General features: G+C 47.4%; 1 protein-coding gene across 3 annotated transcripts; it reads right to left on the bottom strand.

Moving 5' to 3' along the window:
- Positions 1-899: 899 nt before the first annotated feature.
- Positions 900-8,320, bottom strand: fndc5b (fibronectin type III domain containing 5b). Of its 3 annotated transcripts, none has more exons than XR_015103795.1 (6): positions 7,896-8,320; positions 5,504-5,622; positions 5,128-5,326; positions 4,482-4,571; positions 3,476-3,665; positions 900-2,312 (listed from the first exon to the last, which is right to left on the bottom strand). XR_015103795.1 is itself a non-coding variant. In XM_086137390.1 (5 exons), the coding sequence occupies exons 1-5, from the start codon at positions 7,960-7,962 to the stop codon at positions 3,526-3,528; spliced, it is 615 nt and encodes a 204-aa protein (XP_085993516.1). In that variant the 5' UTR covers positions 7,963-8,290; the 3' UTR covers positions 900-3,525. The 3 variants fall into 3 exon arrangements, 1 of the variants encoding a protein (XP_085993516.1); XR_015103794.1 differs by having other exon boundaries at positions 900-2,589; positions 7,896-8,287; XM_086137390.1 differs by having other exon boundaries at positions 900-3,665; positions 7,896-8,290.
- Between the last annotated feature and the right edge of the window lie 9,483 nt (positions 8,321-17,803).

The following is a 17,803-nucleotide window of genomic DNA, read 5'->3' as shown; positions in this document are numbered from 1 at the left end:
CGCTGTATAGCAGGGGTCCCCAACCTTTTTTGTGTCACGGACTAGTTGAGACAAGTACACGCTGTTTGCGGATCGGCAACCTTTTTTTTTTTTTTAATCGCTTTTGAAGCACTGGTTCTGACAACAAAGAGAATTCAACATTTTAAAAACTCCTTTTTTTCATTCCTATCAGACAGGTTTTCTGACAGTAAAACAAATATTATAAAAATAACACCGCCAACTACTAAGAAATGGACCAATCAGAAATCATGAATACGCCTTATCATGTCAACGCCGTCATTTTTAAGTGATGAGCCCACATATGCCGTAAGCATCATTGCTACTTGCAAACGTGGATGATCAAAAGATAACACAATTCACTTTCATCTGGTGATTGCCGGCTAGTTATAAGCAATCATAATAATTAGCAAAACGATTGTATAACAAGGCGGCCCGGTAGTCCAGTGGTTAGCACGTCGGCTTCACAGTGCGGAGGTACCGGGTTCGATTCCAGTTCCGGCCTCCCTGTGTGGAGTTTGCATGTTCTCCCCGGGCCTGCGTGGGTTTTCTCCGGGTGCTCCGGTTTCCTCCCACATTCCAAAAACATGCATGGCAGGCTGATTGGACGCTCTAAATTGTCCCTGGGTGTGAGTGTGGGTGTGGATGGTTGTTCGTCTCTGTGTGCCCTGTGATTGGCTGGCAACTGATTCAGGGTGTCCCCCGCCTACTGCCCGGAGACGGCTGGGATAGGCTCCAGCACCCCCCGCGACCCTAGTGAGGATCAAGCGGTTCGGAAAATGGATGGATGGATGGATTGTATAACAAGGCGTGGTTGGGGACCCCTGCTGTACAGGACAAAAAACATCTGCACGCGCGAGGAATTCACGCACCCAAAAAGTCTTATAAATATGCAAAAATGGTACATTAAAAATATTTATTTCTTGATCATGTCGTACAGTACATACTTGGACATTCACATTTTCTTGGAAAATAGGATGGGCGTTTTACTTAATTTCCTCACATGACAATGGAGAAAATTAACTAAAAAAAAATGATTGAAGTTGATGTCGATATGTTTATTTCACGAGCGCGTTTTGCAATCGTGTCAACAATTGAACATTATGTGCTCAAAAAAAAAAGTGTTGTTGACACAACCACAGGAGTGCCCTCCATTTTGCAAGACAAAGTCGAGCGGGAGGTGATGGCAAGCCATTTCAGCATTGGGGATATCCTACTAGTGCTTGTCCAGGTACTAGTTGAATAATTGGGGCAAAATAGTAGGATGACTCTCGGAACCACGAATTGAATAGGTAGCGTGCACCGGTGACAACTATGCGCACCAGTCGAACAAATATGGAGGTAATGACAAAATGATGCACACTAGTGAATGACTACGTTATACTAGTGACTCTTTTGTCCATTACTGTGTGACAGTTATGCATGCCGGTATAACCGAGGTGGCCAAGTTGAACGACTAGGGCGCACTAGTGGCACAAATGTCTCATGAGTGACTTTTTTTTCTCCCCATTAGCGCATGATGTACAGTAGTATCACGACAAGTCCACCTTAATGGAACTATTATCTTACTTGCGCCGTTTTCCACTTCTGTATGACAATGATGCACGCTAGTGGAATGACTCCGGCGCACTAGTCGAATGGCTGCCATGCCCTAGTGTGCTGAATGGTCCGTGCACTAATAGACCAACGATGTCTTTCGCTGACAGTTTTCCGGATCTTTCTAACAATTGTGCGTGCCGATGGAACGACGAAGCTGCACTAGTAGAACAACAATCTTACTGGTGCACCACTGCGGTGCCCACGAATGCTGAAAAGGGTGCACCAATAGAAAGGTGAACATTTTTCCATGTTGTATTTTGCTTTGTAAATAACATGTCAACATGACTGTGAATGTTGTTCCTTTTTTTTTTTTTCCCTCTTACAGAATATGTGCATATTATTTGATATATAGTCACAGCACGATTCTCCACCGGCTTTTGGAAATACATTTGGTTTCACTGAAGACCGAGAAGTCATACACAAATATATACCGCGGATAGCATCGTATTTGATCACATCAATGCCGCGGTGCAAAACAAAAAACAACTCAAGGTCCCAATCTTGTGCCTATGCATGTATTATTCTCAAGGATGTCCCGACAGTACACTCAACCTGTCGCCATTCTGCATTCCAGCCATTTAAATGTTTCCAAGTAACCTCCGGACATCCAAGTGCATGGAAGCTTGTTGAAAAAGTAGTGAGACGTCACTTATAAAATCATCGCAATCTGCGTGTGTCACGGCCGCTGTTGGCTGGTGGAAGGGAAAGACGGTGTGCTGTTAAAAAAACAAACAAACAAAAAAAAAAAAACTTGTCATATTGTCTTCCCCCAAATGTCAAGAACCAACAGATGAGACAATCAGGAAGTGTAAGCACAGCAAAGGGTGCTTTTGATCACAACCAAACGCCCTTTATCCTCCATTGTTCCCTTGTTGGAAGCCTTTTGATTGCACTCGATCAGAAGTTTTTCCAACAGTTCTTCATTATGCCAAGAGCAGTTGAACGTTGCATCTGTAGTCCAGCATGTTTTGGCTGCAGAACGCCTCTCAGGCTCTAAAGGAGAAGAAAATGCACTGGAAGCAATTCTATAATCATAGTTTTGATGGCTTATCGTCTCCCCGCGCCCCCTCCCCCCGCCCTTTAAACCTATTCAATAGTTCACCATTAATCCTGCTTACGAAGATAACTCTGGAATGTTTATGAAGTCAACAGTGAAAGATTGCATTACCGCAGCCGAGGAGATTGTTTTCCTCCCCACTCGCTTGTTAGCGGAATTACGACTCAAAATGGATTTACGCAAAACGGGAGCATAAAATTCAGCACATTATGCTGCAGATCCAAACAAATGTGCAGGTGTTTTTTTTTTTGTTTTTTTTTAATCCAACTATGTTCATGCAATGACTTTGAATATTTTCTCATGGATGAATGCATCTGAACGATTATAAAGTGTTATGAATACGTCAGCAGGATTCCGACTGTATAATGCTTCCATCTGTGTGCACGGTATATACGTATTTCTTTACATGTACCATCCATTTCCTGATTCGCTTATTTTCACGAGGGTGGAGGTCATGCTGGAGCCGATCCCAACTGTCATCGGGCAGGGCTACACCCTGAACCGGTTTCCAGATAATCGCAGGGCACCCATAAACGAACAAGCATTCACGCTCACAATCACACCGAGGGACAATTTCGAGTGTTCCATTAGCCTGCCATGCATGTGCCACAAAATGTGGGAAGAATCTGGAGTACCCGGAGAAAACCCACACAGGCACAGGGAAAACGTGCAAACTCCACACAGGAAGGCCGGAGGCGGAATCGAACCCTGCACTTCTGCACTGTGAGGCCGACATGCTAACCCGTCGACTACCGTGTCGCCACATTTAGATTCAGCTTTAAAAAAAACAACATTAAATACGGTAAGGGCATTAGTCATCACCCGTCCTGAGGTTTGAAGTTATTGCAGGGTGGGCAGACGGCGAGCGGCTGTTAAACGTTGCTGCGCAGGAGACCTCCCTGCGGATGCTCGGGAGTGCTGCACTCCGACGAGTTCTTGGCCTTGTCTTTGTTGTTATTGGGCTCGTTGTCTTTGATGATGTCGTACTGACGGCAGAACAGGGCAATCACGCCTGCGACACAAAGGCGGGGTTGAAAGTGTCGGAAGCCACCCGTGCAGACAGACGGGTGAGATTAAAAACGTAGCAGCGGAGGGAAGACAGAACGTGCATGCGTGTGTGTGTGTGAGGAGATTGACACAGGCGGCGCGGAAGAAGAATAATTCATGATGGGGGAGTTACGTGGGCGGTGGAGACAGGAGGCCAAGTTCGGCCTGATGCATCCGTCCACCTCTGCCATACCTTGAGGTCCAATTAAACATGGGAAAAAACAATCTGCCCTGTCAGCCTTGACGTACGAATACAGTATTATCCTTTGCCAGTCTTCCCACCCCAAAAAATATGCATCATTCCATAATGGTGTTGCTTTACAATAATCATAATACTACAAAAATCTGTGTTGACAAATGGCAAGTCAAGAACGAAGCATTTTTTGCCACATTTTGTTGGCTTCGTTTCAATGGACATTGTGCGTGCGGCTCCTTCTGGAGTCGACACTTTGGCAGAAGACGGTCGCCCTTGCTCAGTAAGTCGCAGCAATATGAGTCATTTCCCATTGCGCCACTGTGTCTGTTGCTATTTATTAGCCCGTTTATGGTGAGATGCATTATTTGTTAGCATTAAGCTAAACTGACTTTACTGAGGCAAAGCTGTGAGCTTTTTGAATTGTCTCCGTTTCACATTTGGTTTGACGGTAAACCGGAAGCGGCAATAAACAGCTTGAGGCATACTTTTTTTTTCTGAAGAATCGTTCGCCCTCGAACAAACTGCTACTTTGTTGTGACGTAAGTTGAGTTCACCACTTCCATAAAAGCGTTCGGACCTGCTTACCTGCCCACATGACAAGAACCACTGCGATGATGATGACCTCGCCCGCTCGGAGCTGAGCGGCCTGGCCCATTTCTTCCAGTGTGAGCTCGTCTGGGAAGAGAACATAAGGAAATGACTCCAAAGTCGTACTTGCTACCCTTCCTAACGAGTCTCGCATGAACAAAATATTGGCACAATGGATCATAACCACAAGTGAAAAAAAAAAGGACTTGCTGTCTTGCTCTTCCTGTACTTATGCAAAGCTTTTAAAGTATATTTGAGACCGTTCTCCTCTCTTGGGGATGTTTCTTTGAGATACGCTGCCACCCCCCCCCCCCCCCCCCCTCACGACTTGCCTCTCTTATCGCCCCGCCGCCGATGAGCGTTTAATATTTGCAAGGTCCCCTCTGAAGCAGTCGCTCTTGACGTTCGAACTGGGTCGGCCCTGATAAAATTGGAAGCAGTGCATGCGGTGGCTGCAGACAAACCGTTTCTTTCCTCCGCATTTGCGAGGGAGGACTGTAGCCCGTACGTGAGGGTGGGGCTTACGTTTTTTTTGTGGTCAAATGTCAAATAGGCCTCCTTTTGAAATGAATTGGCCGGGAGGGGGGGGGGGGGGGATAGGCGTTTTTATGTTCCTTTTATCATGCTATTTTCTGTCCCTCACCCGGACTCATGGACGCCAGCTTCTCGGATTCTTTGGGGGTTCGGAAGAAAACGGGCTCACTGGGGGGACTGCTTCCTCCCATGCTTATGCTCTGCACGTGAACGATGTACTCGGTGTCCTCGTCCAGTCCCCACAAGGCACACGAGCGTGTGGTGGTGTTCACCTCCTGGATGAAGCGCAGCATGCGCACGTCCTTTTTCTGCGGAGCGGCGGCAAAGGCGAGCGTGAGGTTTCGAAAACGCTGTCACGTAAAGCGAAAGGCTATTCAACTTGATGACCAAATAAGCTCCAAAAGTAAACATATGTGGACAAAACTCATCTCCGGTCCCTCGGCTCGAAAACGTTACGATGCATAGAGAAGCGTGGCTGGGCGCACCTGTTGTGTGACGGCAAATCCGATGACGGGGTCTCCCTCTGGAGTCTCCCATGTGACCACGGCCGAGTTGACCTCGATCTCCTTGATGGTCACATTGAGCGGAGCTGACAGTAGGCTTTCTGAGACGGCAAAAAGAAAAGACGATTTCATCAGATGACATGTAATATTCATGCCCAATATGACCACACGGTCACTCACTGTGTCAGATCATCGCCTCCCTGCCCACCGGGCGATCTTTCATTTCCGTTAATACTGAGCGTAATGAAGCACACCGAGACCTTTTGGCGAGTGCCGGCTTGCTCATTAGTCTTCTCATCTTCCTGCTTCCGCCGCACGTTTCCGTACGGCTGTTAAATGCTGTGCCTTACAGCCAGCGCGGTTCCCTAAAAGCGATAATAATATGCAAGCCATATTGTCAACAATAATAGCCTGAAGTCCTCAAGCAGGCTTATGAGAACTCTTTATAGTCAGTGCCGTTCTGATACGTTGGCAATGCATGAAGGAGAAATCTTTTGAGGACGTCGTAAAAAAAAAAAAAAAAAAACGACGGAAACAAATGACAAATTGTGAATTTGTCGGCCATCAAGTGCACATCTGCCCTGCGATTGGCTGCCAGCCGGTTCAGGGTGTCCCCCGCCTACTGCCCAAAGACTGCTGGGATAGGCTGAGGATAGAAGCAGATCGGAAAATGAATGAATATGAATGAAAGTGCACATCATTTCATGACCTTGATCAATTTTTTTTCAATACATTTTTTGACTGACATTCTCTTTGTTCGCACCAACCAATCAACAGTCTAAATAAATAATTACAAGTTGAAATCAAATAATTACTCCCGCTGCTGTTTGGTCACCTTTCAAGTCCTCAAAAGAGGGACCGATAGTCACTTTAGAGGCCAGGCGTGTCGTGCATGTTGTCCTTAATGTCAGTGGAAGGATGACTAGAATCTCCGCTGAACAAACCAACACGATCATGGGACCTTGCTCGAGAGGTCATTCGGAATCACCAAAAAAAAAAAAAGGGGGGGGGGTGGATCACTTGTCTTTGACAACTATTCATTCAAAGTTTGAATAAATTGTTTTATTTCGCTCCGCTTTGATGACTTTGCCCTGCCCGAAGCGCATCTGCCACCTGTCTTTCTCACATGGGGTCGCCATGGCGACCGCATCATCTCGGGACACTGCACACCCAATGATGATCATGCTGTTCTCCAAAGAAAAATGTACTGTCTCCCACTTTCTTTTCTCCGTTCAATACTAACGCCATCAACACAGCGCAAGAGGAAAACTCGATGACATAACACACGAGGAACATCATCACCCCCCCCCCCCCCCCGCCCCCCTCCCGGGGGTGACAAAACGCCGCGTGGCCCCCAGAAGCCTTCCAGTGTGCGGATGCAGTGTTCAAGCATGCATGCGAAACGCTGACAGTGCTGACTTTAGCACACAATTAGAAGCAACGGATTTCCATCACTGACAATCATCACTAAGAGGCTGACATTTTTTCTTTTCCTCCCAAGTCTTCTGAAATCACCCTATGTGACGAACTGTGGAAAACTGTCCGCTTTCAGGAATGAAAGCTGAGAGTCAACAATTCCTAATTGCTAATGTGCATGAAAAATTGCATTCGCAAAACACATTCGGAGCGACAGAACAAAATGTGCGGCGCATTCTGGATGAGTCACCAGTTTACATCTTACGCCTTTGTAGCTTCGATTGTGATGTACGGAGGTCAGAAAAATGAAGGGGTGTTCGTACCCTATTGAAAAGTGAAAGGAAATCTAGTATATGAATTGCAACTGGACTGTAACAGAAGTGTCGGATACCCACAGCTTCACAGGTAAAAGTGTAGCACTCGTTTGGCTAATATTTGATTTTTTAACATTTTTCTTTCACTAAAACGGACATTTTTCCTTTTGTGGGATTTCCTCCCCAGCATGGACCACCTACGCATCCCATCGAGGCACACGCCACTCATTCGAGTTTTATGACACCTGCTCTGTTTACAACCTGTAGGGGGCATATTTGCACGATATCTGGAGATTGCTGTAATATGCTGCTATGTATCGACTTTTCTTTGTCCTTTACACACTCAGTTTAGCTGAAAGGGGAATTGCACTACACCCCCCCCCCCCCGCCCCACAAACAAGGTGATGTTGAATGAGACATTTGAAAACGAGCACTTTAATACACCCACATCGTCAGTCACTTTGGCTTCGCAAGCAAACTGAATGCACAAGACATGCACTGTAGACACGCACACACACGGACACACACACGCACACGCACGCCTCACTCAAATCCGTTTCCAGCCGTGAGCATGTGTTCTCTTGAGCAACACGTGTTGGAGTCATGCACGACCGTCTGCGGGTAAGGAGCTTCTTTTTACTCACCGGCTCGAACGGGGGACGTGCACAGGAAGCCGAGAAGGATCACAGACCGCCACAAAGACCCAAACATCCCTCCTGCCTCCCGGCTTGGTCTTCCTCCTCTTCTAACGTGTCTTTCCACACGGCGTGGCCCATTTAGAGCATCCCCCGAGGGACGCACGCATCATCCCGAAGCTCCTTGCGTTTGCGTCGGCAACGTCGACCGAGGCTCGCCGCAGCAGGAGGAGGCTGAGGATGATGAGGTTGATCATGAGGAAGAGGAGTGTCCAGCTGTTGGAATGTACGTGGTGCAGTCTCGCTCTCGCACTCTCTCTCTCTCTCTCTCACGCTCTGTCTCACTCTCTCTCTCGTTCTCTCTCTCTCATAGATGGTGTCCATCTGTTTGGCCAACGCGCTTTTCAAAAATAAGATTTAATGTCCCAGGTCGCAGGTTTGAAGTCCATCAGATGAAATCTCTAGTACAAGGGTGCAAAAGTATGACCCCGTAACTGTGCCAAAACGAGCCAAAAATGTAAATTCAAATACCCATAACTCATTTATGGCATATGGCTACCTTAAAGATGTATTTTGTGGGGGTCCTACACTTGCCTTCCAATTTTCGTAGACCTAGGTCAAACTGGGGTAGGTTTTTATTCATGTTTAGGCCCTCCAGAGTGATCTGGGAAATGGGGAGCATGAATTAAATGAGAAATATTTGAGTCTCGTAGGTAGAACTGAACAAGCTCCTCTTTCATTTGGAGATCATAAAAAATAGGTTAGATTTGATGTATTTCTGGATTTATTTTGTGCGTCATGACGGAGGGGCTCGGGTTCTTTTACTTTTTAAAAGAATTCGACACAGCATGAATGGCTAAAGCGTCGGCAACAAAAGTGAGCCCACCCATTGGTGAGAATGTGCAACTAAAGCCATTTCACCTCCCTGTTCCGTGTGACCTGTTAGTGTTACAAGGTTTTAACGAGAAAGGGCAGCAAGTGTGTTGAATTTGACACTCGCTCATTCTGGTCGCTGAAAGTTCAAGATGATATGGCCATTGGGTTCGGACTTTAAAAGGACCTGGGATTCAAAAGGAAGGTACAGCGTCCTGCTGTCATGTCAACGAATGACCGTCGTTGCTCACACGTAGCGATCCAGGGAAACCATTTCCGCGGATCGATATCTGATTAACATTCCCAACAGAGGCTTCTGAAAGTCTCTTGGACGGCCTCGAGGAGAGGAAAGCAAGCAGAGGCTCTCTTTCCCACCTCCGCTCTGCCCTTAAGGTTGGAAGAGCGATTCCAGAGGAGCGCCGCGATACGGCTTCACTTTGCCGCTGACAGTTTGACGAGTCCGTTTGAACTCGAATGTGTAAAACCTTCCCGGATGACCACCGCCCATGACACCCCACCCCCACCCCCACTCGGAGCCCAGCCAGCACGCAAATACGACTTTGATGCTTCGACTCATTAGCTGTGATAATGGCGGATGTTTACAAATGTGAGTTGACAGGCATATTTTCTATTTGGAAATAACCAGCCCCTGCAGGACTAAATCAAGAAATCGCATCAAGAGAGAGTTGAAAGCTGATTCCTTGGGGCAGTGACAAAGAACCAAAACAACCCAAATATGACTAAATGGTCTTGCAAGGGGGGAAGGGGGGGGGGGCTTCAAAACACCATAAAAAGGAAGTCAGATTCAAGTTATGGCCTGTAGCCAAAGGAGCTATCGCCATCATTGCCCGTGCAAAGAGAAACAAACACGCATCATTTAAAGACACAAACGTATCTTAAGCCATTTCATAAACATTCAAAACTCGAGTGCAATGAGATGAATTCACATCAAGAATTCAGACTGTTAATATGCTGCACCCAAAAAGCGTTTCTCGATGAACCCTGATCGATTGACGATTCGATTGTTGATTGATGAAGCTCGCCATCCATTCTCCGAAAGCTGCACTGTTGCATTATGGGATGGCAAAAAGAAGTGAGAAGGTGGCAAGGGCATATTTCCCCTAAGTGGTTGGCATCACTTGGAGCGCGTGTCCTCGCCACGAGTAGAGGACACTCGCCCCGCATGCGGATGTATGAGCAGAATAGAGGAGAGTCATGTTTGTGTTGCTGTTTTTAGAGCATCACCTTACAAAGTCACGCATAGGTGCATGGCTTGGTTGTTTTCTAACAGGCTGGCACTGATTGAACAACTTTTAGGATTCCTCTCAAATCTCCAATCGCATCTCCCATTCTTTTCACAGAGCCAGCACTGTCTATGTGAACGGTGACACTGCGGCAGATCACACGCCAAGAAATGATATATTAAAAAAAAAAAAGATGGAGGAGCTTCTGTGGCATGGTGCTAAACGGCGCCCGTCAGATACGATCAGGTGCAGTGTGACGTAATGAGGCTTGATTGCAGTGCAGCTGATGCTCCGGAATGAATTGGGTGGCTCCTGCTTTTACTGTGCAAGCAGGAAAAGTGGCGTGAAATGAGATCCTGACGGGGCGATAGAGAGAAGGTTTCATCTGTGAGCTTTTTAATCCCCCCACACCTTCTAAAACGCATTTAACACAAAGGACCACCTCCAAAAAATTAAAAGGCAGTAGCATAGTAGGCCTAAGTGTTCATAAAACAAAACAAAACACGAAGTTTTAGTCGAAGAAGTCGATTTCATATTAATTGACGCCACTTTAACATTATGCACGCAAACAGTCAAGCAGCGTCCTTCAACGTTTTGGCTATGAATTTGCTTTGTGGTTTTGACTGCGGGCTCTCTTTCCTGTCGTTTCTACTTTTACTTTTTCCTCCCATGCAGCCGGAGCCCGAGTGCGATTTAGCAGCGGCCGTATTCAATGGAACTCTTAACGCCTGCAGCTCTTCCGCATAAAGACCTGCCATCATTCAGTGGGGACCGGGTCAACTCACGGAGGGTGTCACCAGAGATGGGCTCGCAGATGAATCACAACAGCTGAAGCTCAACTTTCATCCCTCTGCCGCCAAAAGACGGTACAGCGGCAGGTGGAGCAAGATGCCATTTTGGATCTTGTGACGGCGGATAGCTGCGCGGCGCCATAAAACACAAACGCATGCTCGCCGAGCTGAGAAAGACAAGAATGAACCTTCTCCCGCGCTCTTATGAAGCCGTCGAGGCTGATTGGCAAACGAAGGGCGCCGCTCATGGTGGGCTTCCCTCAGTGGGAGGCAGGCTCGCCCGTGCCAACCTGATGTCCCGTTTGACAGGTGAACCATGTGACGCACGCCCTTTCTGTCCCTTCCATCTCTTTTCGCTAATTACAACAGCAGGGATTGTGAGTGCTGGCTGCCAACGTCTTTCCAATGTCACGCCAAAGGACAGAACTTTGTGGGCCTGATCACATTCGACGCACATCACCGCAATCCGTTTTCATTCTCCCATTTGAAATGTCGATAGCCGGACTTGACTGTACAAAAAAAGGGGCGCAGAGCGGTCACCCGATTTGTACTTCAGTCACATGATCATATGATTTCATGGCGTTTTGAAGGACTACCTGTGAGTTTCAGAATGCGGCCATTGCTGTGAACTTTCAACCCTGCATGGCCAGTCTGCCTTTTGACACAGCCCTCGCACATTGATGAAGAGAGCACGAAACGGCTGGAGTGGGACAGGTCACAGTTGGGACTGATGTACGAAGCGAGGTCTCCCTCTATCGACCAGAGATTGATATTGCACATAGCTCACGGCCGTGTAAATTTGAAAGCTGTGGAAAAAAAAAATGGCCCATTTTCAATAACAGCGACAGTCAGCTTTCGTCTTTAATTTTTTTTCTTTTTTTTTTGCACCTGCTCCTCCCTGAAATTGTTCATGGACTCATTTCAATTCACAATATTCATGTTAGGGAGTGAGAAGTGCTCGCAAGCAACAAATGTGACGCATATGTGACTAATATTTGAGCGAAATAAGCCTTTTTTTTGTGCATAGAGCACGCAAAATGCAACAGTGTTGCAGTTTTATTTGCGAAAATCCAATATGAATATGGACACCAGAGAGCAGTGTAGCCTTTAAAATGCATCCCTATTCCCCAGCCGTGCCCCCTCCTCATCCTCATCCTCATCCTCCTCTTCCAGCTCAGTGGGTCCGGCGCGACAGTCAGAATCTTCTCGCCATGCTGGTCACGCCCCACACAGATATCAGCCTGTTTCTCCACAAAAAAAAAAAAAAAAAAACACCCTGGCATGAACAAGATGCACATGCCATTATGTTAGCAGGCGCAGATAATTGTAGTGTCAATCACACACGCACTCAACTCCACCTATCGGTCTCCAACAAGCCGCAGCCTTTTACATATTGTGCACCCCCACCCGCCTCCCCACCCGAGTCCCACCGCACTCCCATCCCCCTTCAATGAAATTGCTGTGTTTCCAAGCCCAACGGAGAGAGACGAGCCTACATAAAAATAAAAAGAAAACTATTTTTAACCATTCTGTCATCAGTGAGTGAGATCGTAATGGACGGTATCACGGTGCTCAAGTGCTGAACACACTTGTTTCTCACAGGTGATATCAAACCAAATGGAAACTTGTCACGACGGGGCAAGCGTGCTCATTTGTGGATGAAATTCAGAGAAGGGTAACTTGATGTGTCTGCTGTGAAATGTGAATTTGCAGATGTCGTGACAGGACCAAGCCTTGAAATGTTTCTGCATGCCGAGAACCCCACCCAGACCTCCCTCTCGCCCAGACCAAAAAAAAAAAAAGCGTGATGGAAACTACACCACCAACGCCTGTCAGAATACAACTCCCGGATCAATCGCAACAGCCCTTATTTACTGCCGGGCCGGGGGCGGGGGGGCTCCCGTTATTTATTGACAAAAATGCCATAACACAAACATGAACGCAAATGTGCTCGCGCATTTTTAAGCACCATCTCCGTACGTGCTGGAGACAGAGAGAGCATCACCATGGAAACAAACGTCACGTAGCCTCGTCTCCTAAACCCCCCCACCCCCCGCCGCCGCCGACATCCCCCTCCTCCCCAATATGAACTCGCCCCTTCGTCTTCCTCTGTGTTGCTGCTGCCTGTGTTTCTTATTCCCCCCATCTATCCATCATCCGTCAATGGGTTATCGAACCAGCGGCCTGGTTGGGGCGATAATTGCACTGCTACTTGCCATTAGAGAGCAACAGATGGACCCCATTTGCCTTCTGCCAGTCCACAGAGGTCATCGCGGTTAAAAGGATCTATCACGCCACAGCGGTGGTCCTCAAACTGGGGTTCACGAGCTGTAAATCGCGTGCTGTAATTTGCAATAAACGATGTCGTATCATCTTAAAAAGTGCATTTAGAGCAACGCAGAGTAGCATGAGCAGGTTGTGCCGGCAATAGAGCAAAACTGGAAGTACCACAGAAAGGCAACGAAGTGGTCGCTCTTCGAAATGAATGAATTTTGCCATTCAGGTCTTTGCTGTAGAACAGCCAGTTGTGCAAGAAGTATTGAAACGCTGTGGACATGCCAATAGTAGCATTTTAGGTTGTGATACTTTTTGGGAGGAAAGTTATGCACGTGTATTGTGGCCTACGACGAGCCAGCATACGATGACTCACTCCTAGTAAACTTTAACAGCAGCGCGCTTCTCCGTTGAGAAAACATCATAATCCACAGCTGTTGCTCACTCTCTCTCTCAACCAGCGAAATGGAATGTAACCATCAATTTTATGAACAACTCATGCTTTTTTTTTCTCACATCGCATGCATCACACTGAGCTGCAGTCACGGTGATTAAGGTTCAACATCCCGTTGTTTTATGATGCCCAGCCTGACGCTCGCTGTGGGATTTATTTGCGTTGGAGCTCATATTGTTTGACTCCGATAAACACGCCGTATGTCTGGAAACTGAAAGTCACAGGTGCTTTATTTTTTAGTTTCCAAAGTGCTCGTTAGGCAAACATTATTTGAGGTTCCATAGATCATATTTAATGATCGGACTCTCCACATAGACCTCATTGAGTGCCAATTAAGATCATGCTAGCTTAGCACCATACAGTATGTGAGCACCAATTGAACTTGATCAAATTTGGCAAGAAAATGGAAGAAAGCTCGGAGCGATAATAATGAAACCATTTTTTGACACTCCGACCTGCATTTTTTTTTTTGGGAGGGGGCAGGGGGGGGGCCTCAAGTCATTTTCCCCCTGAGCATCTCCCGTCTCTTCACTCTGACAGGTTCATCTCATAGGCCCTGATCCATCACCGGCCGTTTCAAAGGCCATCAATATCCTGTGGCAGTGTTCGCTCATACTTCATTTTGATGTCATTTCTCTGAGCAGAAGAAACCCCCGAGGGTTTGGGGGGGATATCAGGCAGACGCAGGTAGATGAAACTCGAAAATACCTTTTGTATCATGAACAGCTTTGGAGCAGTCATCAATGCTTGATCGCGTATCGGGCGGGATTGATTAGTAATAGTTACAGTATGCCGGCAAATCCAATCTGAGAGTCTTAACATTATCGGCAAGAATATCAATCATTTCTATTTTGAAGGTGTTCCTAATGCCTAAATGGCAACGTTGAGCGCATATAGCGCAGCGCGGTTCACAGGGCAACGCTGCCTCATTCACATTTATGCTCCCATTTCATTTATTTTGTGGAATGTTTCTCATTCAAACATGTAATCTAAAGTTTGCGGCAGATGCTGCTGCTGCTGCTGCTGCTGCTGCTGTGCGTGTGTGTGTGTGTCCCATCTGTCCTGACAAGATTACTGGAGTCAGACAAGAAGACAGACTGGACCAGATTAGTGTATGAAAATAGGGCAGGAGAAGTGAGAGGAATGTGAGAGAGCGAAACAGAAAGACAGCGTGAAAATGGAGACAATACCAAGCGAGAGTGCACATCAAAAACAAGATGACGCAGTCACATATGGTGTGTGTGTGTGTGTGTGTGTGTGCGCGCGCAGGTATGTTTGTTGTCATGCAGTGGAGACCAAACGTTGACAGTGCCCAGGCGGAGACGGGCTTGGGTGGAAAGCAGATTTCTGATTGCGTCACCATGGCAACTGGGTCCCGTTTTCTCTTCGCCTCATCCCCTTTTCCGTTGGCATGAATGGCGGACGCTTTGATACGCATCACAATCACAATCGTCTCGCATCTCCGCCACACATACCAGCACATGGATGTATGCTTCTTCTTCCTCCCACACGCACAAACACCAAAATAGCCACCGTATGTCAACATGTTTGCACCGCGGCTCAAATCTCCATCAGGCATCGTAGATCTCAACACCACCTCCACTAATCATGCACATATGCGTTTCGTCTCTCTCTCTCACACACACGAACACACACAAAACATTCATCACCGGCTCTCTGCTGTCCTCAGACTAGTCGGTGGCAGGCTGGCGAAGCGTTCCCCAAGCTGTTACCTTGGCAACCCTCAAGAATATTCCCTGGTGGCCATGACAACCGATGATGCACATCCGGTATGGTTGGCGGATTTTTATTTAGATGTCTGCCAGGGGCTCGGAGCATGTGCGTTGTCATTTATGTGTACGGAGTGCATGGCATGATGGGAAACGGCCAACATGCGCGCAGTTAATTCTCAAACACGTGGTTTATTTAAATATGTTTCCAGATAAAAAACTGTTAGCCCCTGACGAATATTAAATGATTGACTTTGTTAGCATTTGATCATATTTTTCAAAATGTACCCTTTTAACTATTTACCTCACTAGCTAGCTAGATAGTATGTGCACTATTATAAATATAGTGCAGAAATGAAAATAATTTGAAAGCCTAGTTAAATAATAGTAAACCGGATGAAAACAAAATGCAATATTTTACAGAATAGCTTTGGAGCATGTTGATGCTGCAGTTGCTTAGTCGCGTCTCTGTCGTTACCATGGCAACCTGCCCATCACTGACCAGGGTCGTCGTCGATAATATTGGCCAAGTCTCTTGAACTTTTTCTGTACCACAAACCTTAACTCCCAGTCCTGCGTCTCCCCTTTATGGGTCCCACTATGTCGTGAAAGTGAATCCAGTCCATCACACAGACACACGTGACCACACTTCAAAACTTTATCAACTCTAAGAAAGAGGAAGTGTTTGATGAAGCAAAAGGCTCCAGGCTTGATGGAATATTAAGTGACAGGGAAAGTCGACCTTTCCGGCAACACCTGAGTGTGTGTGTGTGTGTGTGTGTCCGCATCAGTGTAAGCGTTGCATCCACAGGGCTTGTCAGTGCACACCTAATGACGCGTTGACAAGTTACAAGCTAAGCGGCGTTATCAACCAGTTTGAGCTTTGAGCTTCAAAACGTGCGACCTGCCCGGCCGCTTTTAACCCGCCCGCGCCGCACTTACGCGTGCGCACGCCCAGCCACTGCGTGTGACGCTGAGAGTCCTTGACAGCCACATAAATAATCTATAAATTCAGTCTCCCACTGGTGTGAGCTTTTTGCCCGGCACCCCCTCTGAGCGACCTCCCATCGACTGTCACGCTCTGCGGTCGACATGGCAACATGCGTCAGGCGTACACACGTCGCACCTCATCCGACCACCGGTGACGGACGCATGCTACAACTCTGGAAGCCGCCGCACGTTGACTGGAGCTTTAAAGCATTCGCATTTGCACCGCCAAAGCTCAGCGAGTGAATGAAAGAGCGCCACACTGACTCACGCCGCTTTTGGAGGGGGGCATCAAGTGTTTCCCAGGCGCGCTCCAATTGAGGCGGCAAAATTCGAGGGCCTCACAACTAACAATTAGGTATCGAGTGAAAATTCGGATTTGGATGAAGATCTCGACCTGAAGCAGTAAATAAGCAGTAATAAAAAATAATAATAATACGGGCTAAGATTCAAATCTTCATGGAGTTAATTTCCCCAGAAATAGCACAAAGTGGCCTGTAATCACTGGCTTCTAGAAATGATTCTTGCTCAACTTTCTGTGATTGCCATTTCTTGGCACAGAGGTGAAAAGCTCCGAAATGGATTTTCTGCGGCATTTACTGCCGCGATCTATTGAGAGGGTAATTGAGGCCGGTCCATTCGATCCAAATGTTTTCCTCTTTTAGACGCGTGAGAGGCGACACATTGAGTCAGTGCCCGGCCCGTGCGAGCGCTTCAATTGCAGCGCTTTTGACTGCCGGCAGCCCTCTAATTATACGATGGGGCATCAACAGCAAAATGCAAATGACAACAAAAAGAGCTAATTGTGAAAATACGTGTTGATAAAAGAGGGCGAAGGCCCGAAAATGACGGCCGAGCGGATCGGGGGGGGGACGTGATGAGCACGGCAGAAAGACACAGATCTACGCTTGAGCAAGCCATGCTGTGTTGCTATGGCAGCGATGTCTCTCTGGTCTCCGTGGCAACGGCTGAATCCTATCGCAGCTCGACTTTGCCCCCGGGCGAGAGTGTTAGAGCGGAGGGAGAGAGGGAAACGGGGAGTGGGGGGGGGGGGGATGAAGGGAGAAGAAAAACAGTAACAGACTGGCCGTGAGTTGAGCCCAGGGCATTTGGGCTGACCTGGAAAATGTTGGGCGTGAGCTCATTCTCTCTCTCGCTTTCTTTGTCTCCCCCCCCCCCCCACTTCGCCTTCCTTTAATCGCTGCCTCTCACCGTTCCTTGTCAATCGTTTGTCCTCACAAGACAAGTCGAAAGCAGAGTTGGGCGCAAGGCATCACAGAAGCATCATGGTAGAATTGCAGCTCTGCTTCCGAGTCTTCCTCTACGCGCCCGATTGCATCACGGCTCCCCGGTTTGGCTCCCGACCTTAATCATGCCGCACGCGGCCGTCGCAATTTGAAACGAAAGCTTCCGTGACAATAGGTGATATCAGCCGTCACCATCGCTTCGGCGCACGATTTATGGAAGCCCTGCCGGCAGCGGCGCCTAAAGTTTTACGCTCTCGTGTTTGGGTTTGGGGGATAAAAATGCAGAGCAGTGTTAGGAAAAGCCGTAATCCGTGTTC

Source organism: Hippocampus guttulatus, chromosome 18 (genome assembly GCF_054856545.1).
Source record: "Hippocampus guttulatus isolate MCC_2025c chromosome 18, RoL_Hgut_1.0, whole genome shotgun sequence".
Taxonomy (NCBI): domain Eukaryota; kingdom Metazoa; phylum Chordata; class Actinopteri; order Syngnathiformes; family Syngnathidae; genus Hippocampus; species Hippocampus guttulatus.
Note: the sequence above shows the minus strand (reverse complement) of the source record. Positions and strands in the feature narration are given on the sequence as shown.

Bases quoted from the DNA above. Each gene is read 5' to 3' on its own strand.
- fndc5b (XM_086137390.1), bottom strand. From the start codon at position 7,962: ATGTTTGGGTCTTTGTGGCGGTCTGTGATCCTTCTCGGCTTCCTGTGC. The intron at 4,572-5,127 runs GTGAGGGACAGA...TTCTCTTCCCAG, and splicing joins GCTGGCGTCCATGAGTCCGG to ACGAGCTCACACTGGAAGAA. The intron at 3,666-4,481 runs GTAAGCAGGTCC...TTTGTGTCGCAG, and splicing joins GGTTCTTGTCATGTGGGCAG to GCGTGATTGCCCTGTTCTGC.